This window comes from Neodothiora populina, assembly GCF_041146345.1.
Source record: "Neodothiora populina strain CPC 39397 chromosome Unknown canker_contig_12, whole genome shotgun sequence".
Classification (NCBI taxonomy): domain Eukaryota; kingdom Fungi; phylum Ascomycota; class Dothideomycetes; order Dothideales; family Dothioraceae; genus Neodothiora; species Neodothiora populina.
In genome coordinates, this window is record NW_027191404.1 from 147,706 (window position 1) to 160,625 (window position 12,920).

General features: G+C 51.6%; 3 protein-coding genes across 3 annotated transcripts; 1 reads left to right on the forward strand and 2 right to left on the reverse strand.

Annotated features, from left to right (window-relative positions):
• Positions 1–3,323: 3,323 nt before the first annotated feature.
• On the forward strand, positions 3,324–4,286 carry AAFC00_000789 (uncharacterized protein; the record flags this gene model as incomplete). The annotated part of the gene is made up of 2 exons (XM_069347504.1): positions 3,324–3,846; positions 3,982–4,286. The coding sequence occupies 2 exons, from the start codon at positions 3,324–3,326 to the stop codon at positions 4,284–4,286; spliced, it is 828 nt and encodes a 275-aa protein (XP_069203353.1).
• A 520-nt stretch (positions 4,287–4,806) lies between these two features.
• Positions 4,807–6,722, reverse strand: AAFC00_000790 (uncharacterized protein; the record flags this gene model as incomplete). Its single annotated transcript, XM_069347505.1, has 2 exons — positions 4,807–5,626; positions 5,692–6,722. The coding sequence occupies 2 exons, from the start codon at positions 6,720–6,722 to the stop codon at positions 4,807–4,809; spliced, it is 1,851 nt and encodes a 616-aa protein (XP_069203354.1).
• Positions 6,723–8,530: 1,808 nt separating this feature from the next.
• Positions 8,531–11,004, reverse strand: AAFC00_000791 (uncharacterized protein; the record flags this gene model as incomplete). The annotated part of the gene is made up of 5 exons (XM_069347507.1): positions 8,531–8,696; positions 8,757–10,501; positions 10,556–10,677; positions 10,733–10,808; positions 10,870–11,004. The coding sequence occupies 5 exons, from the start codon at positions 11,002–11,004 to the stop codon at positions 8,531–8,533; spliced, it is 2,244 nt and encodes a 747-aa protein (XP_069203355.1).
• Positions 11,005–12,920: the final 1,916 nt, after the last annotated feature.

The window sequence follows — 12,920 nt, forward strand, 5'->3', positions numbered from 1 at the left end:
ATCTCAACCACCTCGACAGGATCGACGAGATTGACTACTTCTTTCTCCACCGTTTCGCTCTCGGCCTTCTGTGATTCAGTCTTTTCCTTTTCTGCTTTCCTTGACCTTTCCGCAACATCAACCTTCTCCTTCTTGACTGTTTTCTCCGCCTTTGCATTCTTGTCGACCTTTTCGGTCTTACTGGACTGTTTACCAGACTTGGACGACTTTTCAGCCTTCTCCGGTTTATCCTTCTTCAAGCTCGAGGGGAATTTTTGGGCGAGTTTGTCCTTCCGTTTTGAGAACTTCAACTTGATAATCTTTCGCTTGGGCGGACTTGATCGCCGCTTGACACGGAGTGGTTCGTCGTCGGACGAGTTAAGTTCGATATCATCATCGAGGTCGGACAAAGGACTGTCAGAATCGGACAGCTCTTGCATGTCTTCGTCTTCGCCGTCTCTAGCATTGTCCGGTAGCTTGAAGATTATGGTGATGGTCTGGATGATGATTTCGCTGCCGTGGTATAGCCTGGTAGACCCGCCCGTCTCGATGCGCTCATTGTTGTGGAAAACAGTGTTGCGACCAGTGACAAACATCTCCCAGTATCCTTGCTCCAGGTTGTATTCGATCCTCACATGTCGTCTCGAGATACCCTTGAAGGAGGCACCGGTCTGTGGGTGAATGGGAATAAGTGGACACTGATACGCATGATCCGGAAGACCTTCTGGGAGGCCTCTGGGAGGCGTGACAGCTTCGTGATGCCACAAAAGGTCGAGAGGATTGGCATGTAGCGTGTTCGGGTCCAGCGAATGGGAAGAATTAGAGGAGCGAAAGTTCTTCTTTCTTTTTCGCCTGCTGGTTCGCGACCCAGCCTCCTCACTGGAGGAGTAGACATTGACACCCATGATGCCTCCGACTTCACTGACATTGCTGACGCTCATAGCCGGGGCTGGATAACGATCCCGCTCTCGTTCGAGAGAAGCGGTGCCGGTGTCGCGTGGAGACCTGGCTTCGTCGCCCATCAGCTGCCCCTCCTCGAGCTGCCTCTTCCGTCTTTCAGCCATTTCTTTCCGCTCGTTTCTCTCTCTTTTCTTCCGTAGTTTGCCTAGCTTCCGTTCATGTTTGTGAGCATTGACGTCGCGACCAAGTTCCACAGCATAAGTATGGACATAGAAGTCACCATCAGGAAATGACAATTTAGCAAATGCTTGCATTGGGTCGGGTTCTTCTTGGGGTTGTTCTAACGAGTCGAGAAGATCAGGCGCGTCGGGCATACTCATGGCGTCTGTAAGGGCATCCGCAGACATAGATACGGGGGCAGCATCCGTCAAAGTTACCGGAGCTAAGATGTTACTGGACGTGGCATCATCAATGCCATCGATTTTAAAGAAGTCCTCAGTAATCGGTGGAGCCTCGGAGAGTGCCTTGACAGGAGTTTGAGGGACTGTCGGTGGAGGCAGCGATCCGGACTGCGCGTCGAGCATTGGTTGTGCCAAGTCCGAGGTAGGCGGTAAAGACTGCGCATATTCTGGCTGAGCAGGAGCAGGCTGCACTAATTCGGCCTGGGTCATTGTCGGCTCAGGATTGGGTTCGGAGAGTTCAGGCAGTGGTTGTTCGGTTGTTGAAATCAACCCTTGTTCGGTCGAGGGAAAGGGAGGCACGCTTGTATCTAGATCCGCCGCATCCATCGTAATCGCTGCCGAAGAGCTCGTCGCTTGTACTTGGGCGGTTGAAGGTAAGACAGGCGATGGATCTGACGCGTTACCAGACTGGTGTACATTCTCTACCTCGGGGGCCGAAGTCATATTAGACTGCTGTGGTAGTTGCGCCCCTTCTTGTGCCTGTCCGTTCGATACAACAAACTCATCCGTTTCCTTTGCTTTATCCTCTTTCTCTTGCCCAAATGCGTGATCTTGCTCCTGCTTCTGTCCTTCCTCTGATAACTGCGTGTTCGATGAGATCTGGCCCACTGCTAGTGTGGGTTCTTGCTGTCCCGGCGAAAGTGGAAGTGAGGATGTCTGTTCCTTCCCTGTAGGCGCTAGCGGTGAACCGGAAGATGTTAATAAGGCAGGCGCGACCGACTGTTGTGAGTGGTCTGCCGAGCCCAACGCGGCTGGAGAAGGCGCAACATCTTCCAGACCAGAGGGATGGGAAGGAGCAGTGTCATCCGGTGATAACGAGTTCGCAGAGTCCGCGTTTGTTGCTTCTTCCTCCAAAGAACTCGCCGCAGGTGCTATTCCGTCTGGTGGCTCAGCGGTCGTATATATCGATGAAGAGGAGTTCTGCATGTTGTCCAGCGTCTCGGCACGATGCTCGCTGTCAGCGCCATCGCTCACAGGTAATGGAAAGGTGTGTGCGAGCGTGGAAGGTACTGTTCCGGCCCTTGATTCATGCTGCTGCGGCGCATGCGTGATTGCTTCCACTTGAAGTTCCATTGCGACTGCGATTGCGACACGGATACTGAGAGTCTGTACATTTCTTGTTGTTCTGTCTTGGTTTCAAGAGAGACTTGGTTAAATCGACCGAATACCATCTGGTCGCATCTCTTCTTCGTTTTGCTTGGTTCTGATTCTCGAGATTAGTTACCAAAAAACCCGAAATGGCCTGGTTCCGCCGTCTATAACTTTTCTCCAGTTCTTTAGGAAGTTTGGAGAAAGACGTTCCGACGAATGGGAGGCTCGCATTGACCATATGCTAAAGCGGCAGAGGCGGGCGGTGAGAAAAGAAGAATCGGACTTTGCGATCCCTTGACTCCGCATAGACCCACCACGCCACCTCGAACTTTATCTGACAATTAGGATGGTTGTTTCTGTGATGGTGCTGGTATATGATGGTCTCTATCAAGGGTTTTTCCTTTTCATTCGTTCTATGAGTCGTGCATACCATGACACAGCCGATGATTCTTGGCTAATTGACTCTGTTGATCCCAGCCAGATGCTACCATGATTACCTTAGGCAGCCAACGCTGTCTCTTGTAGATGCTGAGCTCGGCCCATATCACATGCGACATGATGTGAGGCTCTGATGGATGCCAAGGTCACGGCTATATTGTGCAAAAGCCCTTAGTTGAAGCTTCAGATCTGAGACTCCACTCGGGCCTTTTCTGCTCTTTGCTGAGTTCATTGGTTGCGAATGACTCTTGGACAGTAGATATAATTGTTATAGGCAGGCTTATACACTGGAGAAAGACATGTGATTATGGAGAACGCCACCACATCATATCAATCAACTCGTGCATTAGACAGAAGAAGCCATTGCAGATATTCACATACATCTTATCCAATATACTTGTCGCCCTCTATCTTAGATACCTAGTCCAGAGGCTACACCAACACAGCACAAGAATGGCACCAAAACCAAAGTCAAAACCAACGACCAAAGCCTCGACCGGAGTTCCCAGATTGCAACAGCAGCAACCACAACAACCACCCCAACGGCCGAATTGGCCCGCACTAACCCCCCTGCCCTCCCCTCTCGACCTGACCCTCACAACTCTAGTTCCAAACCAAATCCTCACAATCCCCAATCTCTTCACTTCCTCTCTGTGTCAGAAATACGTTTCGTTCCTCAAGTCTCTGCCTCTGGTGACGACGCCAGGGAAGCCCAAGCGCGGAGACGCCGTGCGGGTCAACGACCGGTATCAAATCGATGATGCGGAGTTTGCGCGCCGGTTGTGGGAGGAGACGGCGCTGAAGTCTCTTGTGCTGCAAGGGGACGTTGACTACGATGGCGATGGCGTGAACGACGGCGATGATGAGGCGCAAAAGGAGAAGAGGCGACGAGAGGTTTGGGGCGGAGAGGTCGTGGGCTTGAATCCGAATATTAGGATTTACAGGTATTCCGAGGGCCAGTTCTTCGATCAGCATTGTATGTATTTTGTCCGATTCCTATCTCTTTCCCTCTCTCCCTTTTCAAAACCTCCTAGCCCTTTCCTCTTCCCCCGACACAAAGGGAAAAGACCCATGTGCCCCCAACGCCACAACTAATAACAACTCCCCCAAGACGACGACTCAAACACCATTCTGATCCCGGCCTCCCCATCCCAACCAGCAGGCAAACCCCTCCCGGCAAAAACAACCTGGACCCTCCTGCTCTACCTAACGACCTGCTCCGGCGGAGAAACCGTCTTCTACCCGGACCCACCAGCAGGGAAACGCACCAAAAGCGCGCCGCCCATATCAGCCGCGCCGGAGGTCGGGCTCGCGCTGTTGCACAGACATGGGGGCGAGTGCATGTTGCATGAGGGCAAGGAGGTAAGGGGTGGCGAGAAGTGGGTGCTCAGAAGTGATTTGTGCGTGAGACGGTAGGATTGATGGACCGTTTGGGGTGGAAGCCGATGGATGGGGGGTTGAATGGAAGGCCTTATGTTCTCCTCTGGGCAAGGCTTGGAATTGGCTGCGCTGGGTTTTGCTGCGGATGGCTGTTCTGGAGGATAGGACTCGTGATGACTGGTATTTACTCCCGTCTAGTCTGGCAGAGTGCACTGTTCCAACGTCTATATACCTACGTATGCATCACAACGATGTCGTCTTCCGCTCACCACTCACTCTACCTCGATTTTGGCCTTGACTTTGAGATGTTGTACTTTCTTTTGCTACTCTCTTTCCCGAAAGGTTCGACATGGCATGTTAAGATATGTATATCTATATTCTCAGTATATATATTGGTTCTTGGTCTGTGTGAAGCAAAGTATACAGCGTTACACTCTGTGCGTAAGGAGTAGTGACGGCATGCATACTATATACGAAAAAACCTCCGAGATCCGAAATGATGTATCAGACCACGCATGATCCTATAACACCATGATAAAGCGCTTTTTCAACATTCTCAGCTCTCGTACCCCTCCCGAGCGACGGCGCCAGCTCTGCCCTTTTCGATGTCCCTCTCTTCATAGATGGCGGCTCCGGTCCGGCCCACTCCGCCAGCGTATGCTTCCGCGTCTCCTCGCTGCATAGCCTCCTTCTCCATGTTCTTCTCTGCAGCTCTCAGCCTCTTGTCGTCCTGTCTTTTTTGATCCTCTCTCATTCTTGAGATCAGCGCGCTTGCCTTTCGGATCGCTGCGCCTTTGTAGTAGAAGATGACCGGGATGGGAATGCAGATCACTTCTACGAGACCGAGAAGCGTGCCTGCCCAGTGGGGTCCGAGGGTGGCGTACATTGATGGTCCAGCCAGAGGCAGACAGGCGCCCATTACCGATCGCAGAACCGCGTTCCCGGCCAAGGCACTGGCTGCGTAGATGCTGTAACTGTGCACAAGGTAGTTGCTCGAGTAGATGAAGACAGCCGAGTTTCCTGCACCGAACGGGATGCCCGCGAGGATGGGGACGATCCAATGGACGTTCTTTGTGCAGGTCCATGCGAACCAGATTTCGCCGATCGCGAGCAGCACGGCGCCGATGCACACGACGCTCACCATTGCCTCGGGGGGTAGTTCGCCGGTTTCCGGGTCTCGTTTATGAGCGTTGATCATGCGTCGTAACAAAGGTTCGCAGACGATGGTGATTAGAGTACCAGCACCGATGCCGCAGAACGCCAGACCAGAGATGCCGTAAGACCAGCCGCGTAGGTCGGTGAATACGATAGGGTAGGCGACGAAACAGAGATAAAGCACGCCGTAGACAATAGCAATGTACACATCCCAGAAGATACTGCGCAGTGTGTTAGTTAGCAGACACATGGAGCACATTACAGCAGATAGCAACTCATAACATACCAGATTGGCTCGGTAAACACCATGACAAAAGGCCGACTCATGTTGACCTTTAAAAGCGGCAAGAACTCCTTCTTCTCATCATATCGACTGAACCACCTGTCATCGCCAGTCTCCTTTCTTCTTTGTGCAGCTCGCTTCCTCAGGAGTGCTGGAGCATAAGTCTCCTTCACCATGGCAATCAGGAAGAAGCCAGCACCACTGAGGATCATGACCATCCAATTCGTCCATCTCCAACCAAGATACTGAAAGGTAAAGCCGCCGATGACAGGACCAAATACAGGTCCGTTCATGGGTCCGATCGACCAGATGCTAAAGGCCAGTGCACGGTACTCCTCGACCACAATGTCATTGACGGAACCTGGAGCGTTCGATATCATAGCTGAAGCGGCCAAAGCGCCGAAGAATCGCGTGATCAATATCGCCTCGATGTTCTTGGCCAAAGCGCATGGTAGGACCAAGACGACAAAAAGAGCCATAGCCATGATGTAGATTGGTCGCCGTCCATACATCTCACTCAAGGGCGCAAGGATGACGGATCCGACCGCCATACCCAACAAGTACGTGGTGACTCCCAAGATACCAGTGGTTTCGTTAATGCCAAATGCGACCTGTAGACCCGGGATACTAGACGTGTAAGAAGTACTGTAGAGGACGACTGTAGATGTTCCATAAGACATTGCGAAAATGATGAAGCTTTTGTACCATAACGGCCAATTTTTGGGATTGCCAGAATCGTTCTCTTCCCAGTCGATCTCGAAAGCAGGATCCGTGGTATGTGTTGTGATTATGGTAGCTCCGGTAGCATTGCGTCTCAATGCTGCATCGGCATATCCTTCAGCACCAGATGCATAGCTCACAACCTTTTCTAGAGCTTGCTCTCGAGGTTCTCCGTTACGCGCTCCTTCTACCTGGATAGTATGTATCGAAATGTCATCATCTTCGCTTCTGACAGATTGGCTGTATGAAGTCGCAGTCGGAGCAGACGACAGAGAAGTCTGGTGAGTGGCCGATATTTCTTTCTCCTCAGCCATCGCGAAATGTTATTTCCGAGGCTATTTGTTTGATTTTATGATTATGGTGTTGATTAGAGTGCACTCCTGGCCGTTGACAGAAGAAGCTCGTGATAGAGTGATATTTGTTCTCGTAACAGTCCGTCTAAATCGTCTCTTCGTAGAAATGACCAAACACTTCTCGCCTCACTCTATCCAGTCAATCCAGTCGGAAGAGATCGCGACTACTTTTATTATCTTGAGCCAAAAGGAAAGTCTTCTCTGCAGACCGCAAGGGCTCTCGAATCGATTCGCCGAGGGAAATCGAGAAAGCTGTGATTCATACAGATTACAAAGAACCAATCCAGTATGAAATCCTTAAAAGTACCAGTCCGCGAGGAGGCAAGCGTACCGCAGTACTGTCGTGGCAGGCAAGAAGCTAGGTGTAGGACAATGACCTAAAGTGGCAGGTAACAATAAATGTACTCGTGCCTGACTGTTTTTGCCGTTAGCCGGACGTATGACCGACTTGTCGATAAGCGGGCGGGGATGCTTGCCCGTCCTTCTAGTGGGCCGTCGCCAAGCTTGTACCTCGAGGAGGAAAAAGACCCTGGCCGAAAGTAAGACGAGTAATGCTCCTCCAGAACGAGTCAGAGGAGATCTGGAACGTATGACAATAGGACTGTGTGATTGCTTCTCAGCACTCGTCGCGACCGAGGAGGGAATGGTCCAATGATGAGCGACTAGCAGCGTAGTAATAAGACAGACACAGTCTGATCCCGAAAAGCAAAAAGTATGCAAGCAAGTACGTCGGCTCGGCAGATAGAAAAGACAAACCGGCTCGAGATGAGGAAGATTAAATGGATTGAAAAGAAGAAGGCGAACAAAAGAGGCTCGACGGCTGAAGTTATAAGCGTAGGTATCAAGGATGGCCAGACGTTGGGGCCTCTACTTTTTTCTTCTTCTCTTTGACACCGCACGCACGCACATACGAGGTGTACCTTACGCCGCAGAGATAGAGAGAAGGTGCATTCTGGTGACTCCCACTTCGCAGCACAGTGCACAGCGTAGATCAAGCTTTTGGCGAGATCACTATAAGTCTTGGGTTTTCGGCCAATGAATCCACCGATACAGGTACGCGCGCTTAGCGTCGGGCGAGGCAATCCTGACCTCAAATCTTCAAGCAGCAGCACTTGATTATATTAGTCTGATTCATTTCCTTCTCTGCTTACCGTCGAGCACTTTGTGAATATCATTGCAGACTCGAGTATACTAGGAACCGTGTTCGTACACCCTCCAAGCAAACTTACAAAGTATAAGCTATTGTCCAAGACGCGATATCCACAAAGCGGAATTGTACAACAGTTGAAGTTGCGATTGGGCTTGTTGGGGTACTGCACGTCTCTCCGCGTGCGGACCAGTTCCGTGCTCCTATCTATGCGCTAATCTACCGAATGCAGGGAGCACCGGTTAAGACGGCACCTACAGTCCTGGCAATACGTGGGGGCCGTATACAGTACAGTCATCGCGGCTATAGATGAAGCAGTCACGAAAGTCGCAGGCTTATAGTAATCGGTCAGGATGTCTGGCGGCTAATGTGATACAACAATACCTTAGGTAGGCTTGGTCCTCGTCGATGACAGGGCGCTTGGTATCATCTTGCAGCCTCAGTCGTACTTGTTATCGCATTGATTTCATTCAAGCAATGCTGCTGGTGATGTTAATAGCTTAGGAGAATGTTGATGTCGACCTAGAGACCTTCCCTCGCCGAAAAATAGAATAATAAATGATTATAGGGGCTCCGCCAGGCTACCAAATCTCATCAACTCGTCATGCCCGTCCCTGCTTCATCAGATGCTCATGTCTGAGGCCTTGTCAGCCAGGGCAGCGGCCATTATTGGATCAGCGGTGGCCTTTTTGTAGACGTCCCAAGGCGTCAAGGTGCCGAGAGCCCGACGCATGTGGGCATTAACCAACTGCAGTCCATACACATAGGATGCGTTGACCCAGCCGAATCTATTCAAGAGTCAGTATATATCGACATCGATGCGCATCCGACGTTCGTGTGAAACTCACCCTTCCTTTGCCACTCCTTTGAAGTCGCTGCCTTGGTTTCCGTACTCGGCAGTGACCTTGTGCGGATGAAGTGGTTGCGTCACATCATACTTCTCGACCACAATGCCGTTGAAGTCGACAAAAGACTTGGTCACCATGAAGAGCCAGCGGTATGCGAGTCGCTGGGCCTCCTCGACGTAGCCGAACCTCATAAGTCCGGTCCAAGCAAGGATTTGCTGTGGTGCCCAACCGAATGGGTAATCCCACTGTCGATTCGGTCGGTGAAGACCAGTTTCGCCTCGAGACTTCTTGGTGCCCGAGGCAAGACCACCGAGCTCCTCGAATTTTGGAAGGGACTTATCTACCAGATCGGCGGCTTGACGAGGAGAACAAACGCCTGCCCACATGGTCCAAAAGGCGGTCGCGGATTCGTAGCCGGTGTGCTTCTTCTCGGCGGTGTTGTAATCAAAGTACATGCCCTCGTCGGCGTCCCACATGAGCTTGTCCATGGTCAACTTGCGCTTGCGAGCACGACGGTCCCAGACAGCAGAGGTCTCGGTGTGTCCCGATTTTTGGTGCATGCAGAGGAACTCGTCAGGGATAGCCAGCTTGTCATTGAAGAAATTGCGAATGGTGCGACTAATGTCCATCTCGTACTTGTAGAGCAAAGAGTTGAGGTCAACAGTGGCGAGGTCGGCGGCGACCCTCTCCAGACGGTAAGAGGTATCGTGGCCGGACTCGCGCACCGCGCGATCGTGTAGGAAATAATCATCGAGCTCGGGCTCATGAACTTTCTGGTGGTTGTAGGCCTGTACGAACTCCTTGAAGGTCATGTTGTGCTTCTTCGCGTATGGCTCGAGGACATGTTCGAAATGACTGGCCTCGGTCTCGGGCGGAACTCCAAGCCCAGTAGGCCTGTAGCGCGAAAGACCGGACTCGGGATCCAGACGAGGCGCAGCCATCCAGACGCTGTAGTACTCCTTGATTGCGGCGAAGATGGCATTTCTCAAAAAGTCCAAAGCATCAGGCTCGTGACTGATATGCTCGTACACGCGCAGAGCCATGTCGGTAAGGAAGGGCGGCTGAGTCCTGCCGAGATAGTATGTGCGGTTTGCGTTGAGAATCTTGCCGTAGTGTTTGATGCAGAAACAGAAATGCTTGACCATGGACTTTGCCAGATCGGAACGATCATTGACGAGCAAGCCGAGCGTCTCCATGTAGCTGTCCCAGCCGTAGAGCTCATTGAATCTGCCACCGGGAACGATGAACGGCAAGCCCTTGAAGTCAATCTCTCCAGATGGCGTGTCCTGGACTCGCTCCATCTCCAAGGCAAGCAGACCAGGTGCATCGTTCAGGTCGCGAACGTACTTCTCGTCACCGGGCGTCTTGGAGAGCCAGACGACGTCGAGGTTGATCTCTGGATGCTCACGAGCGATGCGCGTGTAGTATGCGTGTTGTTCCGGCGCGCCAACAGGAATATATATACGTGGTCTCGGGTTGTCCGTCCAGTCCTTGGGATCTCTCCCGACTTTTGCAATGTTGGAGCCATCGATTCGCCGCGTGAGGTTTGGCCAGAAGAAGTCCTTGATCAGACGTGACAGACGATGCACCGGGTTCTCGTTCAAACGCGCCTCGTCGAGGACAATTTGTTTCCTGCCATGCTCCTTTGCCAAAGCCAGCTCTTGAAGAAGATTGGACAGCATATACGTGCCCCGAACGTCGAAGGTCTTGTAGCCACCGGAGCCGAGAGTGCCCAGTTGGAGTGTCTTTGACAGCGACAGTCAGCATTGAACACATCTGATCGTCTATGCTGGACTCACCTTTGGGCCCACATCTTCAATGGTGATCTGATAATTTCCGTCCGAGTCCTCGCGGGACAACAACGCCGCCAATGTCGAGTCGACGTCAATCAGGAATTTACGTGGCAAATCTCCCTGGACATCTTCAACCTGCTGTCAGCTCCATATTCTGGTCTTGTCATCAGCGTGAAGACTCACCATGACTCATGCGGCGTGCGGTAGCGACATCACGGCCGAGGGCGATTGCTGCATTCGCGCGCGAAGAGGGATCAACCTGGGTGGCGAAGACGGTGGTCAGCAACGATCTGTTCATCATGTACAGAACCTCGTCATACCGAAGAATATGTTCTGGTCTTGCCGACGTTTCTCTCTCTATGAGATTTGCCGTAGTACACTTCAGATGACGAGAAAGGGTCGAGGTCTCCCGATGGCTTCCTCGAGTGTCCAGAGGTGGTTGGTTGCAAGCTCATGCTATGCAGGGGATCAATGTAGACCAGAACACGTACAAACTACTTTGGGGGGTGTTAAGGAAGCAATTGAAGACACGCTTGTCTGGTGGATCAGAGAGACTTGATGGAATCTGGAAATGCAGGTAGAAAAGATGCACAGGCACAGGGGGCGAGACAATATCAATTTCCTTGCTGAGAAGCACCAATAGCGGTCAAGAGAGCAAACGTCGTCGCTCGACGCTGTGCGTATCGGAGATACTGTACTTTAGGGGCGGTTATTCTGGTTATCTCGAGATTTGCGGGGGGGCAAAGACAAAGGAAGCTCAGGTCCCTCTGGTCGATGACGGAGGTGGATGATAATAAAATTGAACAGGGTTCTCTGAGAGTGCAGTAGATAGCGAGGAAAGTAGGTAATGACAGGGTGTAGTTTCGCCAGCAAACTCTTCGAGTGCTTCAGCTTGTCGATGAAGAAGATCTACAATGTCGTGCAAGGATGATGAGTGAGTTGACGGGAAGAGGCTGAGAGGAAGAAAATGAAGAGAATTTGTATCGTGTGAGTAGCCGTAGTCCGTGTGTCCTAAGTCTGGAAAGAGCAACTCTAGGGGAGAATAGCAAGGGGAGGCACAGCGTATAGCGAGAAATGCGGTCCAGTACCTTACCTTACCAGTTCACAAAAATGAAAAAAAGGAGATGATATCACAGGCGCGCATCAGAGCTTCAAGAACAACTAGAACTCTCTTCATTATTGCCCCCACCAAAACCCACCCGGAGGGGGGGGGGGGGGGGCACACCGGAGGGGTGGGCACAAGAGACCCTTAAAAAACTCCAGAAAAAGAGGACCCTTCCCTATAGAAGCAGAGTAAGCTCTGACATCAGTGACGTTGGTTCTATGTCAGCCAGCAACATTTTCCTACCAGCTCACATCGCAAGAAACAAAAAAAAAAAAAAAAACTGCACACAAGCTCAGAGGTGATGTCTCCAGGCCTCCAGGCCAGCCTACCTTGACCGTCGTACGTGCATAAAGTACACCTTTCGTACTCGGGAAAGTAATATGCAGTGATGCAGCCCATGACCCCAAGGCGATCTCGCGCCCTTCGCACCACTTTCCTAATCCCGGATCTCTGACCGAACCTGTGCTCCCTGCATACTAACGATTTCCTTCATTGGTCGCGAGCAAGGCTCCGAAAAGGGAGATATTAGGTAAGGTACAGTACAGCAACGCACAAAGCACGAGGCACCCCTTACCTTCCCTTACAGACCAGTCGTTCTCGTGTGTCTCATCTACATAAAGTACATATATGCAATGCGCACACACTGCGTCTGCCACATTCCGTCGCCTCGGATCACCACTCGCCGGAGGCAGCTGATTATAGTAATCTGTGCTTGCTTGCCTGTCATCCACACCTCGCCCATGAGGCAGAGAGACGGATATGTCTCGTGTCTGGTCCTGCTCTTCTGACCAGATGTGGAACCTCCAAGGAGCGACCGCCGGGACGAATTGTCCCTCGTGATTTGTGTTGTCTTAGGTTCGGACTTGGTCCGGACAGACAGGCAGCTGAGTGAGAGGGCAGGTACGCCTTGCGTGTATTCGCTGCATCATAGGGTAGTTTTCATCCCTTTCAGCCCCCTGCAGGGCATTACTAACAACATCTATTCCGAGATACTACTGTCAGGTATTCTATCCGATGTACTGTATTGCTGTGCTCCTATGTCGCACAGCACGGTCTGTCTTGGTACGACACGGCAACGCGCAGAAAGCAGGAGATCCGAAACCCGCTTTGGCGTCTGCAATTGTGCCATCATGTCGCGCTCGTCGTACCACAGCTTCTTTGCTGCCGGAATAGGAGTCAGAGGTCGCACTGTCTCTCCGCATATCCTATGAATATATTTGAGCCTATGTAAGGGCTGCTGAGTCATGCTACTTCAACTCATAAGTT